Consider the following 19,381-nt stretch of genomic DNA (forward strand, 5'->3'; position numbering starts at 1 on the left):
ACCCACGGATGCTCAGGGTTACTCCTGGCTTGGCACTCAGGAATTACTCCTGGCAGTGCTCGGAGACCATATGGGATGCTGGGAATTGAACCCAGGTCAACCCCATGCAAGGCAAACGCCCTACCCGCTGTGCTATCGCTCCAACTTCATAGAGTTTTCCATATATGTCTTCTTTGAGTAAGTTCTTTATCCCACAATTCAGAATTTCCGTTTAACTCAGACTATTGGCAGATGTCTTCCCTCTAAATTCATTTATTAGTCTTAAGATATAGCTACATTCTTACCTGATTAGAGGAGAAAAGTTAGGAAATGTTCCTTATGGCTTGCAAAAAGAAAACCTAGTAGATGTAGCAGGAAGCATCTAGCAGGAACCACACTTTGACTTCTTCAAAGTGTGGCATTACTGTACTGTGTAATTACTACACATTATTATAATGTCTACCACAAAGACATTGCTGCTGTGCAGACTCCAAGAGTCAGGGACTATGGAACCCACTTGCCTATAATCCCAGAAGAAAGGGACACAAACAGCTGAAGGACTAGGTGAGAAAGTAAAAGGAAAGGAAGCAAATTTATGGACAATATTTAAAACAAATTACTTAGAATGGATAGTAACAACTTTCAACTGCTCTAAAATGCATTCACTCTTTGAATCGCTCTTATGAGAAATTGGTACCTTTTATTTATTTATTTGGGGCCCACCAACAGAATTCAGGGATTGCTCCTTTCTCTGTGCTCAGTGATCACTCCTGGCAATTCTCAGGAGACCATATGTGGTGCTGGAGATTGAATCCAAATCAGCCAGGGCCAAGGCAAGCTTTCTACCCACTATATATCTTTCCAGCCCCCAAACTGGTACCTTTTCAGGCAAATAATGTAGAAGTTGAGTTTCATTTCTAGAAAAGTTTCTTTGATCATTCAGCCAGAATGTTCTCTTTGGGCCAGAAGATAGAGGAGGCAAGGTATCTCTCCTACATACATTTGCAGCTGTGGCAACTCTGGTTCAAATACTCAGTATCACATACACTACTCTAGGGGTGATCCCTGAACCCAGAGTCAAGCATAAGGCCCTAGTACTGCAGGGTGTGGCCCCCAAACCAAAACAAATTGACAAACCTCAGAAAATACCCTTTCCCATATTCTCATCCTTTGTCCCATGGAATGATTAAAATGAATCTGCCTCCTCGAATTGGACAGATATCTGCTATGTCTCTCCTTTCTCCTCTCATCTTCTGTTTTCTTCTGAGGAAGCGGAGTCTAGTGGAAAAGGCTTTGAAATGAAGCAGGTGGGGATCTGACAGCAAGTCAAAGTAAGCAAGTTACTTAGCTTGGTTAAACCCTAGTTAACATACGAGAAGTATAAAAGAAAATGTGGAATCCTAATGACCTACCACCTGGCTTAGAGTGGGTACTGAACACTTCCATTTCCCTTTTTCTTCAGCAATTACTATCACTATCTTAGAATGAAGTCAAGTTAGAAATGGGGGTGGGAAAATTTAAGAAGCAGTTAAATACAATTCTTTTGTTTTAAGATGAAGAGAGTGAGGACTGGAGTATTCAGTATGACTTAATCCAGTCTTGAGTGTTCAAAGTGTAGCATTATTGCTCTGTGTAATTACTACACATTACTATAATACCTGCAATAAAGATATTACTACCATGTACACTCCAGAAGTGAAGGATGTGAATGTCACTTGGCTATTGCAGTACCTTTCCATAGTACATGCTTAATCAGTCTTTTTTAAACCAGTTTGAGTGAATTTTTAAAAGGTATGTATTATTTTTATTTATTAACTTCAATTGACATTCTAGACATAATTCTGCAAGGTGGAAGGCATTTATTTATTTAGTATTAGTGATGGAAGCCAGTACAGCTATGCCATTTCTAATTCAGGTGGGATCCTTGAAATTCAAGTCCTATTATCTTTTCATCAATCTGACTCTCTTTCATTCTCATAATAGCAATTCTAATTCACCATTTTCTTCAAGCCTCCAACCTATACCTCATAGGCATCACTATCAACAAAGACTCTCTTATCCTACTTTGAGAAGGACCCACCCCCTACTTTGTTCAAGGACTTTTATTCAATGACCCGTGAATATAGCAGACAAATAATTACCACATGTTCCAGTCCTATTCCTAAAAGATTTCCTTCCAGCTACTGCCTGTGGCAATTCTCTGCATTGGCCAACTTCTCCATTTTAATCTATTTTATCCCATTATTTCCAATTTCTTCCAAGTGTTTGTTTCTCCCTTATATGTTTCTACATCTTTCTTTTGGATCCATTTCCATTCTCAGAAGAGATAAACTATCCTGTCCCTTGTCTGAAAATTATAATGGTAGCATGTCTTCATAGATGCTATTTCTGTTGGCTCCATATCCTTGCTTCTCATCTCTCTGTAACCTTCTGCCCAACCTTCATCCCCTTTCTACCTGCTTACTCTCATCAAAGTCATTGAGTGATCTAACGCAAGAATTCAGTGAGCACCTTGCACTACTCATGATGAAAGGGCTTCATCTCGTCTCTTGAAATTCTCTCCTCTGTTAGCTTCTGGTTCTCTTTTTATCCCACTGAACAAAGTAAGAGCTTTAATGTTGATGTGGATTTTAGATATGCTTACTTCCCTTCTTGCTATTAACATTTTCTTTGAATAATTTTATCCACAACAGTATTAGAAGAACTACCAAGTTATATCTCTAGCTCAAGCTTATATACTAATTACCTCTTGTAAGCCTACATTTCTCATATTTCAAAATCACTCTTTCCAGAAATAACTCTCAATAAGAAAGGTTGTGTAATATACTGATTCAGAGTCCAAGTTCTAGAATCAGAAAGTTTGGTTTTGAGTCCCAGATCCTCCACTTTGCCTCCATGTGACCCTGGGAAAATTATTTTCTCTTTCAGAATCTCAGTCAACGTAGTAATGAGTAACAGTACTGCTCTCATAAAATTGCTCCAGGTTTAATGAGACAATGTATGTAAATCATAATGATCCAATACTTGACACTTGGTATTATGATATTATGATTGTTATAATCTCCATTTAGAACATAGTGTACTTGCTAGCTCAGCACTAGGAACAGAAATCATGTGGTCATAGAGAAACCAGGTCTGTTTCAAGAAACTAATATTCTAAATTCACCAAGTATTAAACACCGTGCTAGAGGTTTCCAAAGATCCCCCCCCCCCCGACACATGATAGTGAATGTAAATTTTATCTTGCAGTAGTAGGGGTGCATTTAGGTTTTTAAAGCAGATAAATAGCCAGATATGATTATGTTTTAGAGAAATAATTCTGGAAGCAATGTGAAAAATAAATTGGAGCAAAGGATCATAGTAGGTCAGCTAGGAAATAATTGCAGTGTCAGATATTTGAGGACAAGTTCCTAAACTAAGAAATTTTAAAAAGGTATCAGGTTTTAGAAACATTCTGAAAAGTGGAAATTATATTTGGAAGTAGAACCAGTGTGGGAGGTTATTGCATTATGAAGAAATATGAGGCTCTGAGGATAAGCCTCTTGGCTACGAGAGCACCTCCTAAGCTGGCATGCCATCAAGAAGCGTCTACACTGTGCAGGTCCATCCTGCAGCTACAAAACATGTCTGGTTTGTGGTTGAGAGTGACCCTAAGACTTCCAGGGTATAGATTTTATAGTGACAAAGCTTATAAGTACTGTCCTATATAAACTATACAAATTCATTCATTGATTCCAATGAGTCTAACACATGATATTGTAATTGTTATTATTGTCCTTTCATTACATCATCACAACATATTGTTTCTGTTTTGCGCAAGTCAAACAGATAGAGGTAAATAAGTTCAAAGAGCTGAGTTACACTCCACCAGAATGAAAAGTTTTAGGAATGTAAGGCACAAAAAGGAAGGCATAAATTCTGCATTGTACTGATTAGTTATACTTTTGTGACCCATCCAAACATTCTCTCCTTACAGCACAGCCTCCTGAGAAACAAGTATAAAAAAGTTGATAGCGATCCCACTTTCAGAGCAAAAGAAGTTGTTTGTTTAAAGAACATGAGAACTGATCTTCAGTAGGAAGCATGGGGTGGGGTAGAAATATGACAGGGAAGAAAATGCTACAATGGTGGAGGAAAATGGTCAAACGAGAAAAGAAATGGTGCTGGAAGGTGGTAAAGTATTATGCATGAAACTCTAGCAGTAACAGTACTGTAAAACCCAGTGCTAAAAGTCATATAAAAAATGGTGCCTGCCTGAGAGACAGACTTATGGGTAAGAGGGAAATAAGGCACTGGTGGAGGGAAGTAGACATTGGTGATGCCAGAGGGACTGATGTTGGAACACTGAATGGCTGAAACTCAATCAGAATTGCTCTGTAGTACATGGTAACTGAATACAACTTAAATAAAAAATGAAAAAAAGTTGTTTGTATTGTGTACATAGCTGATGACAAGCTCCAACAGTGTGAGAACTTTCTTCATTTTTGGTGCATTCCTCACTGCTCTGAGATACTGTCAAACTGGGTCATTGAGGTCCCCATTCCAAATATGTTCCTTTTCTATAAGTCCCTTCCTCACATCACAGGGCAGTGATGAATTTCAGTTTTCTCTTTTGCTAGTCAGATTGAGTCATATTGACATCACTCAGTCATATTGAGCGATGGTGTCAGATCAGAAGCAGCCTTCAGGAAGGCAAAGCAAATCTTCCTTTTTCTTCTTGCCTTCCTGGAATTGTCCTTCAACTTATGGGTTGTCATCTCTAACAGTAATGATGTACAATAAAGAGGTAGTGGGAAATCTGAAAGGAAATGGCATTCCAGTGGACGACCTGCCCTGACAAAATTCCCTTTGCTTTCTAGCCCACAACTAAGAATGTCCTTTATTGTCTTCTCTACTCGAGGAACAACGTTAATGAAGCTGACAGAAGATAGGTAAGAATATTCCCTGTTTATTGATCAAAAGGACAGTTCTCTTGAGTAATTATGACATTTGTGCCTAGTCTGGCTTTGATCAGTGGGTTGTTTTAATCTGATAGCTCTGTCTCTTTACTTGTCCTAAACTTTGTGTCTTGAGCCTCCTGCTATTCTATAATGACTTTGACAGAATTTCCTGATGTTGGTAAAATTTTATAAATGAAGTAAATCATTCTAAGGAAAATCTTAGACTTGATTGACTATGTGCAAACAAAATATTACCAAACAAAATTTGGAGGAGTATGTATCTTTCTTTTTCCTTCCTCTCCCTCCCTCCTCTCTTTTCCTCCCTCCCTTCCTCTTTGTTTTTCTCTCTTTTTCCCTCCTTCCCTCCCTCCTTTCCTCCCTCCTTCCCTCCCTCCTTTCCTCCCTCCCTCCCTCCCCCCTTTCCTCCCTCCCTCCCTCCCTCCCTCCCGTCCTTCCTTCCTTCCTTCCTTCCTTCCTTCCTTCCTTCCTTCCTTCCTTCCTTCCTTCCTTCCTTCCTTCCTTCCTTCCTTCCTTCCTTCCTTCCTTCCGGCACAGGAATATATTATCTTTGGTAGATAATTTTATTCTTTTTTTAGGACCATGATTTAAAACATAGTTAATTTAGTTTTTATCACAGCGGTTGGGCGTTCGCCTTTCACGTGGCCAACCCGAGTTCGATTCCTCCGCTCCTCTCGGAGAGCCCGGCAAGCTACCGAGAGTATTGATTGCGGCACAGCCTGGCAAGCTACCCGTGCATATTGGATATGCCAGAAACAGTAACAATAAGTCTCTCAATGAGAGACGTTACTGGTGCCCGCAACGGGATGACAGTATAATGTTTTTAAGTATTTTTAAGTATTACAAGGAACTTCCAAACAACTATTATAGTCATATTAAATAATTCATATAATAAGGTAAAATAATGAAAGAAAGCATGGGATATCTGAAAAAGAGAAAGATGAAAGAGAACTAAGTAAAAACTAAGGAACTGAAACAAAATATTTGAAGAATATCTTTCTCTTTCTCCCTTTCTTTCTTTCTCCTTTTCTTTCTTTCTCCTTTTCTTTCTTCCTCTCTCTTTCTTCCTCTCTTTCTTTCTTTCTCTCTTTCTTTCTTTCTTTCTTTCTTTCTTTCTTTCTTTCTTTCTTTCTTTCTTTCTTTCTTTCTTTCTTTCTTTCTTTCTTTCTTTCTGTTTCTTTCTTTCTCTCTCTCTTTTCTTTCTTTCTTTCCTTCTTTCTTTCTTTCCTTCTTTCCTTCTTTCTTGTTTTTGGCTCATACCCAGTGGTACTCAGGCTTACTGTTGGTGGGGCTCAGGAAACTATAGGAGTGTGCATTTTTTTATTATTTAAATAAGATTTACTTTGCAGGTTAAACTTTCAGAGATATAATAAGTACACTTTGGGAGAAGTAAGAACCTGAAATATTATCATCGGTAATTATCAAGACAAGAATAGAAAGAGGATTTATGGTACCACAAAATGAAAGGAAATTTGAGCCAGGTGTAGAAAAATGTTGTTGATGTAATAGGATTAGATCTAGACTTACAAAAATATTATTTGGTGTTTTACCACATGGGAATGAAACCTAACAGAGACATGTTATTTATTCTAACCTAACAGAAAAATGTCATTTTTCTGCAGAATTGGATACAGGAAGTGGGGTGACAGATGTTCTGGTTTAATGACATTTTGTCTGCTCTGTAGAATGTGATGTGGCCCATGAGAGAGAAGCACCAGGGGGAACCTGGAAGAAATAAAGGAGGGAAAGCAAGTACAAGGAAAGAGGAATTGCATTCTGTAATTCTGTAATTCTTATAGAATTAGCAGTAGGTCTAAAAGGATAAAGGTTTTCTGACTTGATACTGCCCAGAAAATCTGAGTAGCCCCCATTGTTTTTACTGTGTAGGTTTTCTTCTATGTCAAAAGAGTTCTATATAGAAACTTCCTGTGTTTTCTGATTCTCCTTTAAACTATATCTATTATTTGCGTGCATACCACTTGAGATGCACAGAAACCTCATTTGAATAGAGTGGTTTATTTTTCCTTATGAACTAATAGAGAACAGACGACAACTCATGTTTCTAAGGATCCCAAGCAGAACCCCACTAACTCTGGGCTCTATTTTCTTTCTACTCTACCTTGATCCTTCTGTTTATCAGAGAATACTGAAGCCCAAGAAACCAAGGCCAAGAAGTGTCTATCCTTCAATATTGGCCAAGGATTTTAAAACACTCTGAGAAAGTATCTCTAGCTTAGAGGTTATATGCAAGACTCCTACTCCTGCTCAGAGTTCATAAAACGACATCCTTCATGCAGAGTCTTTTATTAAGAGAAAACACCCCTCTTCCCTGTTCTTCGCATCCTCTTACAATACCAAGCTGTCTAGTGCTGTTTTATATAAACAGCACTAGCTCCCTGCCAAAGTGTTTGACCAACCAACAAAGATCATACATATCCTGTGGATATATATCAGACATATTGTTTGGGGCCCTTACCTTGGAGTTCTCAGAACTTACTCCCAGCTCTGCATGCAGGTACCACTCCTGGTGGGGCTCTGGGGATCATATGGAATGCTAGGGATTGAATCTGGTGGGCATCAAGAAAAGTGTCTTACCCGTTATACTATCTCTCCACCCCCATTTCTGGATATATTGTGTGCTTGCTGCTGTGCATAATCTCTGGGAAGTTGAGGAGGGCACAGAGAGATCATGGGTTTATGATTACCTAAGAATACCTAAGCTTTCACACCATTTCTGTTTGTGTCAGTTCAAATTCGTCATCCTCTGAACCCAAATTTGAATCTAATTTTTTGCACCTTTACTACTTTTTCCCCCATATCAAAGAAAGAATAGATTCTATTTTTGTTAGAAGTGATATATAATGTGAACTATTTGACCTAACTTATGCTTGACCGAACCTATGGGTCTATATCTTGGCAAGTTTGGTAACTTGCTGACATATTCTTAACCTTATCAGTCTATGGGAAAATGTGGACAAGCTATTTCTCAGTGAGAGAGTGCCTTAAATTTCTTCCATTCTCCAGATAATACAGATTCAGAGAGGTGAGATAACTTGTTAAGGTCAAATAACCAATTAAAATCACAGAATCTCGTATACTGTTTCTGGATTATGGATTCAGTTCAATTTATATGCTGTGCAATATAATAAGTTGTGCTTAAAGATTTATTAGCTTCATCAGTTTCCAAGTTACAACAAATTGCATAGTTTTCTTTGTTAGCATAGGGTTCTAATGTTAATTTTAATACTATCATAATAAATTTTTGTACTGTCAGCTATTGCATATGATTCCCTAAAAGCTCCCTGGATAGCATTTTTTGATAGTCAGTGGCTCCTCTTCTCAGGAATTCCTTTAAGTGTATGGCCTGTGTATAGCTTCCTCACCTATTTTCTGGTTGTGAAGATTACCTTCTCCAGTTATTTTAGTTTGGGAGTCCCTATAGCATTTTGGAATGAAAGTGGAAAGTTAAGATGTATAGATGTGGATCATGTCTTTGCTTGGAAATTTTAGTTCTTCTAAGTTTGCAAGATTCAAAAAGCCACAGCTAACAAAACAACCAGAGGTCCAAGAACTACTGTGTCTTTTCCAATCTGTTGACCTCATTTTTATATCTAAGGAGAATCATTCTGAGAATGATTTGTTTGTTTTGGGCATTGGGGGGGGGGGGGACTCGAACCCAGGATCTCACACATGAAAAGCAACTACTCTACCACTAAACCACATTCCATTCCTGAGATCTTTATTATTTACCCACAGTCATACAAGTAATGAGTTATTAGCCTTTTTGATTTGCAGAATATTTTTAATTTAATGTTTTCTTACTATATTATGTAAGATGCTCATGTCACTTCTTTCTGCACTATTGCCTTTTGTTTCTTATCTGCAGCATCATATGGAAGCATTTGATATGTGTGTGATGCATATATGCACCTGTCTCTGTAGATGATCTTTTATTAATGGCTTATTAAATTAGAATATTTTTCTCATCTCTAATAAAAACAAGGGGCTGGAGCACTAGCACAGTGGTAGGGCATTCACCTTGCATGTGGTGACCCAGGTTCGATTCCTCTGCCCCTCTCAGAGAGCCTGGCAAACTACCGAGAGTATCTCGCCCGCATGGCAGAGCTTGGCAAGCTACCCATGGTGTATTCAACATGCCAAAAGCAGTAACAAACAAGTCTCACAATGGAGACGTTACTGGTGCCTGCTCGAGCAAATCAATGAGCAACGGGATGACAGTGACAGTGACAGAATAAAAATAAGTACCTTAGGCAGCTTAGCTGGTAAAGCCAAACACTGTATAATAGGAGAAACTGATTTTATCTACTATGTTTCTATTGTTCTTGTAAGAACATATTATTTGTTTCATGTAATGATGTGGCTGGGGATACTAAGGCAAGGAAGGTTTGAGGACACTCTGCTATATAATGCCAGTAACCACTCTTAATTACTAGTTCTGCAGTTTCCCAGAATTTTACTATTGTATACAGTTTTAAGTTAAAAACAAATCCAGCCTGAAAATGGATGAATATAGAATTCACCACTCCAGACCATCTACTTCTTCAAGAAAACAGTCCCCCTGAGGGGCTGGAGCGATAGCATAGTGGGTAGGGCATTTGCCTCGCTTGCGGCCGACCCAGGTTCTATTCCCAGCATCTCATATGGTCCCCTGAGCACTGCCAGGGGTAATTTCTTTGTGCAGAGCCAGAAGTAACTCCTGTGCATTGCCGGGTGTGACCCAAAAAGCAAAGAAAGAAAGAGAGAGAGAAAGAACAGAAGGAAGGAAGGAAGGAAGGAAGGAAGGAAGGAAGGAAGGAAGGAAGGAAGGAAGGAAGGAAGGAAGGAAGGAAGGAAGGAAGGAAGGAAGGAAACAGTCCCCCTGAGAGAGAAGGATAGGAAGGAAGGAAGGAAGGAAGGAAGGAAGGAAGGAAGGAAGGAAGGAAGGAAGGAAGGAAGGAAGGAAGGAAGGGAAGGAAGGAAGGAAGGAAGGAAGGAAGGAAGGAAGGAAGGAAGGAAGGAAGGAAGGAAGGAAGGAAGGAAGGAAGGAAACAGTCCCCCTGAAAGCAAGTGTGTGCTACACACTTTATCCTTGTGGTCTTTCAACTTCCGGTGGAGACACTCCTCTGAGAGAGGTAAAGGGTCCCCATCGGCATTTCAGGGGGTTAAGAGGTTAAGCATCTTGCTTTCTGTTAAGGGACTGGAGTGAAAGCCAAGAACACTTGGCACAGATTGCTGAGTGGAAACCAGGAGACCACACTGCTTTCTCCCTCTCGGTCTTCTTTTGGTTTGGTTGGGAATGTGGTTTTGCCATTAGTGTCACAGGGGAAAATGACATACTCTGAATACATTGCTTGATTCCTGGAGCAGGATGATTACAGGCTGTCATTACCAGGAGACATAGTTCTTAAAGCCTTTCTAAATTTAAAAATAATCAGAAAAAAAGAATTGGTATACTTTTGCACTTGAAAGAGCCTGGATTTATTTAAGGGCCAGGTGTAGTTCATGTGGGTACAAGATTTGAGGATAAAATAGGAAAAAAATTACAAAGGAGCACTTAGCTGGGCCTTGTTCTGGTGACTTGAGAGGTGATAGCAAGTTTTTATGCTGAGAATATCCTGGAATCTGGATCCCAGAGACAGTTCCTTCTTTCTCTTTTTTTTTTTGTTTCTGCATCTATAAAAATAATAGCAGCTACAACTTCATAGAATCATTAGGCAGATTAACAATGCCAAGAGCATACTAAATGTTGTCACCATTGTGACTTTCTTTAGTTTTTCTGACAAATGGCTAAGGGTTTTCTCCAAATCCTCCTGTATACACCTCATTAGGATCATCGCAACATAGCTTCACATTCTTCCCTGAAGTTTTCCACATTTGGCCTGTTTTTCTAACATGGAGAGCTTAGGTAGGAAACTGGGTATCAGCATGAGGTCAGATAATGTGACAATCTCCATTGGTTTGAGATTACAGCCAGACTCTTTTACACCAGATTGCGCAGGACATGTCTCTCAGAGAGTTTGTCCAAGGGCTTTTCGTCCTAAGTCATAATGATAATGGAAAGAAGGCATCTCTGACCCTATCACCAGACCTGGGTGCACATTAATTACTGAGAATGGTATAGTCCAATTGTGTGATCCCACTCTTCTTTTTGAGCACCTCCATTTTTAGAAGAAAATGAAGACACACCCCTATTATTATCAAGTGTTATTTGAAGTGTCCTGTTAGAAAGCAAGCTACTTGACCATCTTTTTATTTTAAAAATGCATGCACATGTATGGTCTGTTCATAAAAGAACCAGTGTTTGACCTGATGGAAAATATATGTCATGGTGTTTCTCAAAGTCTAGAGTACAATTAATGCCCCAGGAAACAAAAATAGACATTTCATGTCTGCATACAGCACACTGAGTCAGACTGTATGGGCACCCATACCTGTAGTACAGAAAAACACAGATTTGAATTAGGACTCAGACTTCATTCTATTCAGGATTCCATTGGCCCCACTCATGCTCTCACATTTCTCTGAATCTCTTTTCTTCTACATATGATGAAGAAGATCACAGTGCCCTACCATAGTAGGGTGTGCACTTACTGAGATGTGCATGGAAAGTGCCCAACACATTACAGATGTTCCAGAAATTTTACTTTCTTTCCTTTTTCCCTTCCTACCATTCTTCATTTGGTGAAAAAAGATAAAAACTGACAGAGTAACATCCAGAAACATTTTAGTCTGGATGAAGCCAGCCAAGGCAAACTTCAGAAGGCGTCAAAAGAACCAAATAGTGAGTTCTCATATCCAACTCTAGACAGCCAAACTCAACAAGTTTTCTGTCACACAACAAAACCACCATGATTGCTCAACACCAGGCAACACTGCAGCTTCAGCAGTAACTTGCCTGCCGGTTACCTCTTAGCCCTTGGCCTTCATCCTGCGTGGGGGCCTGAACTTCAGCACTGGCATTGCTGGGCTCTGAATGCTTCCTCAGCACCTGCACATTCTGCCTTGCCTCCTCACCCTCAAACTTGTAAAACTTACTAAATAGTTCAAGTGTTAATGAAATTTCAGGAAAAAAAATCTTATTCACAGCCCATCACCAATCTCACGAAATAAAATGTCAAAACATTGACACCCTCCCCTTTGTCTTTTCTCCCAGAGATAAATCCTACCCTGAGTTTGGTGTTTCTTATTTTAATGGCCATTGTATGCTTTTATATATGAATGGGTGATACTTTTTTATAATAAACAGTCACATTGCATGTATTTTTTATGTGTCACATCATGTTTTTGAGATTTTTATCTTTGATCTCGCTGTGCTTGGTTCATTATCACTTTTTCTTAGACTCTCTATTGTGTTTCATTCTACTATAATAATGCACTGTCACATACTTATCTGTCTTCTTATCCTTAGTAAGTTTGTTTGTAACTTTTTGCTATTATAAACAAATTGTAAGGAACCCTGTCTCCTGGAGAATAAGACACAAGAATTTCTTTATGATATGTCAGTGAGGATTAAATTTCTGAATCTCGAGATGTGATCATGTAGCTTCACTAGGTATGATTTAATGATTCATCAACAGGGCTATAGTAATTTACATATTCATTAGTTGTTTACAAACATTCTGATTGGCTCCCATCCTCTTGCCATCTTTTGTGATTCCCCCAACTCTTTTTAAACAGACTGTGCCCACATGCTTTGTGAATCAGACGATCTGATATTAGGCCTATGACATCCTCCTTCCTGTAGGCCAGTGTAACCCTAAAGCCTGACAGCGAAGTCTTATGTTGGAAAAGAGTTGTAGCTCCATCAGCCTAAACTCAGGAGATGTGGTCAGACCCAAATAGAAGAAACTTGCCTACCACCTATGTTAAGGCTGTTCACTTCCTGTTCCCATGTGATATGACTCCATAATCTCCCATGCACTTGGCAGAGTACCACTCTGTCTCTGAGTAACTAACCTAAGTAGAACCTTGTAAAGTGATATTTATATGCACAAATTTGTGATGTTCTCCTATAATTAAAACACGCCTGGTCATCATCAGCTTAGGCTGCAAACTTTGGGCATTTCTGGATGGTCTCCGTTCAGTGAACTCCAGTTAGTCATGTCTACTGGACTCTCGCCCTGTGGGCTACTCCTACCTACCAAGTGTGGCATCACCCATTCTCAGAGATGTCCTGCCTCTGCTTACTCTTTAGTCTCCACAAAGAGTCAGATCCGCTGTTTTGAGCTGGAAGTGATCTAGAGATCTGATATCCCACAACTCCATTACATTTGAGAAACATCAAGTTCAGGGAGTTATCCAAGCTGCCAAGGAAGCGGAAGGACTAGGATTGAATCCCAAGTCTATTTTTCTCTTTTGATGACACTGAAACCATGGGAAAGATGAGATTACTGAACAAAATGCCTATTGAAAATGTCAGATCTACTTCTATTCAATATAGTACTGGAAGTACTTGCCATAGCAGCTAGGCAATTAAAAAGATATGAAGGGCATCCAGCTAGTGAAGGAAGAAGTCAAGTATCACTATTTGCAGATGATATGATACTATACTTAGAAAATCCTAAAGACTACAAAACAGCTCCTGGAAACAATAGTTTTGTGTAGTAAAGTGGCAGGTTACAAAATCAATACCCCAAATCCCATGACTGTCCTATACACAAATGATAAAATTGAAGAGAGAGATTTAAAAAAATCTCATTCACAATTGTGCCTCAGAAAAGCAAGGACCTTGGAATCAAGTACCTTAACTAAAGAGGTGAAGGACCTGCACAAAGAAAACTACGAAACACTACTTAAGGAAATATAAGAGTACACGAGGAAATGGAGGTGCATCCCCTGCTCATGGATTGGAAGAATTAACATCATCAAAATGGCAATACTCATCAAATCATTGTACTGATTCACTGTGGTCCCTATAAGGATACCCATGATTTTTTTCAAAGAATAGACAAAGCACTCCTGAAATTCACATGGAACAATAACCCCCCATGAATATCTAAAGCAATCCTTGGGAAGAAGAACATGAGAGACATCACCTTCTCCAACTTTGAACTGTTCTACAAAGCAGTAGTAATTTTTATTTTATTTTATTTTGTTATTTATTTTTTTGCTTTTTGGGTCACACCCAGCAATGCAGAGGGGTTACTCCTGGTTCATGCACTCAGGAATTACTCCTGGTGGTGCTCAGGGGACCATATGGGATGCTTGGAATCGAACCTGGGTCAGCTGCATGCAAGGCCCTACCCACTGTACTATCACTCCAGCCCCAGCAGTAGTAATTAAAACAGCATGATATTGAAATAGAGATGGACTCGCAGACAAATGGAATAGAGTTGAATATACTGACACTGACCCTCAAATGTATGACCACTTAATCTTTGATAAAGGAACAAGAAATATGAAGTGGAACAAGGAAAGGCTCTTCAACAAGTGATGCTGGGAAAACTGAACCCTCACATGCGAAAAAAAATGACTCAGACTTCTGCCTAATGCCATGCACAAAAGTCAGATCAAAATGCATTAAAGATCTCAATATCAGACCTGAATTCATAAGGTACATAGAGGAAAACATAGAACTCCCCATGATGTTGAAGCTAAAGGCACCTTTAAAGATGAAATGCCACTGACCAATAAAGTGGAAACAAAGATAAACAAATGGGACTACATTAAGCTAAGAAGATTCTGCACCTCAAAAGAAATGTGACCAAGAATCAGAGACAGCCCATGAAATGGGGAAAATTATTTACCCAATACCTATCAGATAAGGGAATTAATATCCAAGATTTATATGGCACTGGTAGAACCTTATAAGAAAAAGAAATCCTCCGACCCCATAAAAAATGGGAAGAAGAAATGAACAGAAACTTCCTCAAAGAAGAAATACAAATGGATAAAAGGCACATGAGAAAATGCTCTACATCGCTAATAATCAGGGAAATGCAAATCAAAATAACCATGAAATAACCGTACACCACAGGGGCTGTTACACATCAAAAAATTAAAAAATAGAAACAACCAGTGCTGGTGCGGATGTAAGGAGAAAGGGATTCTCATTCATTGTTGATGAGAATGCCAACTGGTCCAGCCTTTTTGGAAAATAATTTGGACATTCCTTATAAAACTAGAAATTGAGCTTCCAGATGACTCAGCAATATCACTTCTGGGAATATACCCCCAGAGTGCAAAAACAGCAGTAGAAATGACATCTGCACTTGTATGTTCATTGCAGCATTTTCACAATAGCCAGGATCTGGAAACCACCCAAGTGCCAAGAGCAGACCGCTGGTTAAAGAAACTATGGTACATCTACATAATGGAATACTGTACATCTATTAGAAAAAATGAAGTCATGAACTTTGCTTTTAAATGAATGGGCATGGAGAGTATCATAGTGAGTGAAATAAGTCAGAAAGAGGACAGACATAGAATCACAGACATGGTTCATGATTGGAAGCCTACCTCAAGGGGTGGGGGAGAGGGCAGTTGAAATAGAGAAGGGACCATTATGACAATGATGGTTGGAAGGAATCGTTCTTGATGGGAAATGTGTGCTGAAAGTAGGTAAAGAACTAAACATGATGGCCTCTCAGTATCTGTATTGCAAACTCTAATGTCTAAAAGGAGAGAGAGAGAGAGAGAGAGAGAGAGAGAGAGAGAGAGAGAGAGAGAGAGAGAGAGAGAGAGAGAGAGAAATGGTTTCTGCCACTTGGAGACAGATCAGGACAGATGGGTTAAAAGTTGAGACCATCTAATTTAAAAGTAAGGGTAAAAACCATTTTGCCCTTTCATCCCTCAGAAGTACCCCCAAAACAAGAGAATGAAGCAAAGCCACAAAACTCATCTTGGGAAAAAAAAGATCTGAAATATTTTAATCAAAAGCAACATTATATACCAGAACAGAAAGAGTATGGAGGAGCGACAGATTTTCCATTCATTGTTGGAAAGGCTCAAAATTCACCCTTGGGGGCTGGAGAAACAGTACTGTGGGAAGGGTGCTTGCTTTGCAAGTGGCAGACCTAATTCAATTCCCAGCATCTCACATGGTCCCCCAAGCATTGCCAGGAGTAATTCCTGACTGCAGAGCCTGGAGGAATCCTTGAACATCTCGCTAGGTGTGGCCCAAAACCCAACAAAAAATTGTCTTTGGGGCCTGGGAGACAGCTCAAAGGGCTAGTGCAGATCCTTTGCATACTAACGGCCCAAGCCCAATGTGGGCCTTTAATATGTGGGCCTTTCCCTCAAGTACCACCAGGAACAATCTCCATGTACCTAGGCCAGAGTAGCCCTCAGGCTTTGTTGCATATGACTCCAAACCAAAAAAATAAACAAAACCATCATCCTTCAGAATGCCATACTGAAGATGAATAAACCCTCCAACCTTAAAGAACCCTGGAAACTTCAAAACCTAGAATCACCAAATACCAAAATGGCAAGGAATGGAGAGAGGATGCAAACTGGAATGTCAACATGTTTATCTAAAGAGTTGTTCTATCTTCAGAACCACTTGCTTTAACTCTGTTCTGAAAAAGTATCCGTCTCTGGTCCCACAGAGAAGAAAACTACATTCTCTGGCAAAATTAAATAAGAGTGGGTTCTTAGCCAAGCAAGGCAGGTACACAGAGATCATGAATGTATCTGTATACCACATGCTGCTTCTTCCAGCCCTCCCTTCACCCAATTCCAGAGTTTACATCTATGGAAAGAATTTGAAGAAGACAACTATATAGAAAGAAATATCCCCCAGGAAAAGACACACTGGCTTTGAGGTCTTAAAAAGGACTTGGTCAACCCTCATTAGCTTGTCGCACCATGCAAACAGAGCTTTCAAGTCCTCTCAGTAGGAGCAGACAGCCAAAGAGCCATGCCTATACACATTTGAAGATCACCACCAGGTAAAACAGAGAAGTGAGGAAGCAAGTATTCACCAAAAAAAGTGTCACAAAAGGGGATATTAGTCAATGGGTTAAAATGTGGAGAGTTGGAAAGATATAGGAGGTTTAGTCTCCACTTCATAGCTCCTCAAGCATTGCTGGGTGTGGGTCTACTGGTTCCCAAGTACTTCTGAGGAAATATATCTAAACAACCTTAGAGGGAGATGATGAGTTACAGAGGATTTTTTTTTTAGAATAAGAGCTACTAGAATATATTTATATGTTGATATTCAGCTTCAAGTATTTCTCTTCTGGACTCAAGATACAAACATTTAGAAAGAATAGAAAAAGTCTGTACAGTAAAAGAGTCTTTACTTCTTTACTTCTGGTTAGGTTGGAGAGAAAGTTTAATTTAAAAAAAACTTTGTTGCTATGGTCAACCGGATAAGTTCAGAGCAACTAAACAGATATGCTTCTAGCTAGCCAACGGGCACATGGGAAGCATGGAATTTAAAAGAAACAATCATTTATAGTTGAGCAGAGGTCTTCAGAAGTTTCCACACTTAGAGATGGATGTGTCATTTGAGTACAGGCAACTGGAAAAGCAGTCAGCCATTGCACGAGACTGCAGGGATGGGGAAAAGTCAGTTGAACCTTAGACAACAAGGTATGTCAAAGGCGGCTTCTCTGAAGGTGTCCCAAAAAGGAAAAAGAAATTTTCCACCCTGATCTTTCTCCTTCATCACCAACATCTCTGCATTTTCCAATAAAATAGTTGCGGAGAAGATGCTGATTTGGCTGGAGAGTTAGTACAGAGTTTAGATGCTTGACTTGTGCATGGCTGACTCTGGTTTGATTCATGGGAATCCACTAAATACCCACAGCACTACCAGGAGGTAGCCCTTAAGCACAATCAAGAGTAAACATTAAGCACAGTCATGTGTGTCTCCATCCTCCAAAAAAAAAAATAGGCTGAAAATTAAAGAAGTTGCATAAACCCAAGGATTCTTGTGGTGCTTGGATTCCTGAGTCCACAGTTGAATACAAAGATTAAGCCAACATTCTGAGGCTCTTCCTAACTTCCCCCATAGCTTAAATACTGAAATACCACAAAGGCAAGGCCAGGAGGAAGACTGGAAGTTGGGCTAATAATAAGGAACATTCTCTAATTAGAGGGGTGGCCAGTTCAAGCTTAGACTAATTCTAAAAGGAGTCTAAATAAACACCTAAAAACTTCTACTCACAGAGCTGAAAAGTTTATACCCTGTAGAGAATAAATCAGATAAATCAATAATATATAGAGGTCTCACTATGCTTTTTATACACTGTGTCTGTAATACAGATTAAAAGATTAGGGGCACAGGAAAAGCAGGAAAATGTGACCCATAATCAAGAACAAACATGGTAAGAGAATCAAACCATAGATGACTTAGTTATTATCACAGCGGTTGGGCGTTTGCCTTTCATGCGGCCAACCCGAGTTCGATTCCTCCGCCCCTCTCGGAGAGCCCGGCAAGCTAATTGGATATGCCAGAAACAGTAACAATAAGTCTCTCAATGAGAGACGTTACTGGTGCCCGCTCAAACAAATTGATGAGCAACGGGATGACAGTATAATATTTTTGAGTATTACAAGGAACTTCCAAACAACTATTATAGTCATATTAAATAATTCATATAAAAGGTAAATATAATGAAAGAAAGCATGGGATATCTGAAAAAGAGAAAGGTGAAAGAGAACTAAGTAAAAACTAAGGAACTAAAACAAAATATTTGAAGAAGAGCAATTATTGAACTTAAAACAAGTGTTAATAGAGTTATGTAAACTAAAAGAGAGGAAAGAAAAAGATCGGAGAAGGGATTGTATTAGGTTGAAATAAATCCTGTCATTTGTGAATACTATCAAGTGGTTTAATATGTGTACATCTGGAATACCAACATAGTATTTTACACACAGATCTCCCAAAATTAAAGAATCGCAAGCAGGCAAATACAAATAGAATTCAATTAAGCACGTCAACTTTGAACTTCTAACAAACCAGAATAAAGAACAAACTATAAGACCGGTCAGGAGGGGAACAAGAAGAATATAATCATAATGCCCAAAAGTAGAGGGAGTGTAAGAAGGAAGGTAACTGCCATAAAGGTGGGAAGGGTGGGGGTGGTGGGAGGAATACTGGGGACATTGGTGGTGGAAAATCCACACTGGTGGAGGAATGGGTGTTCAATCATTGTATGACTGAAACTCAATCATGAAAGCTTTGTAACTGAATCTCACAGTGATTCAATAAATTTTTTTAAAGAAGAATATATTACAGAGAAACAATAAAGATAATTGACTTTTCATCAGGAAAAAAACTATATGTAATCGAGAAGACTAAGCATCAACATTTTTATAGAAAATGTAAGAAGGTAAACTTAGAATTCTATATTCAGGGAAAATGTCCTTAGAATTGAAAAGGAAGAAACACATGAGAATCTTCACTATCAAATTAACACTACCGGTTAAATTCACATGCTGGACATCAGTTCCTCAAATGTCAAGTTTCCACAGAACTGACTCACAACACTTCC

At 39.1% G+C, this 19,381-nt stretch overlaps 1 protein-coding gene across 1 annotated transcript in view; it reads left to right on the forward strand.

Moving 5' to 3' along the window:
* ANTXR1 (ANTXR cell adhesion molecule 1) overlaps positions 1-19,381 on the forward strand; it is a 211,567-nt gene that overhangs the window by 21,895 nt on the left and 170,291 nt on the right. Inside the window, exon 3 of the mRNA XM_004609154.2 lies at positions 4,839-4,910. Coding sequence (XP_004609211.1) covers positions 4,839-4,910 — 72 coding nt within the window. The remainder of the gene's footprint in view (positions 1-4,838; positions 4,911-19,381) is intronic.

The sequence above is a fragment of the Sorex araneus genome, chromosome X (genome assembly GCF_027595985.1).
Source record: "Sorex araneus isolate mSorAra2 chromosome X, mSorAra2.pri, whole genome shotgun sequence".
NCBI lineage: Eukaryota > Metazoa > Chordata > Mammalia > Eulipotyphla > Soricidae > Sorex > Sorex araneus.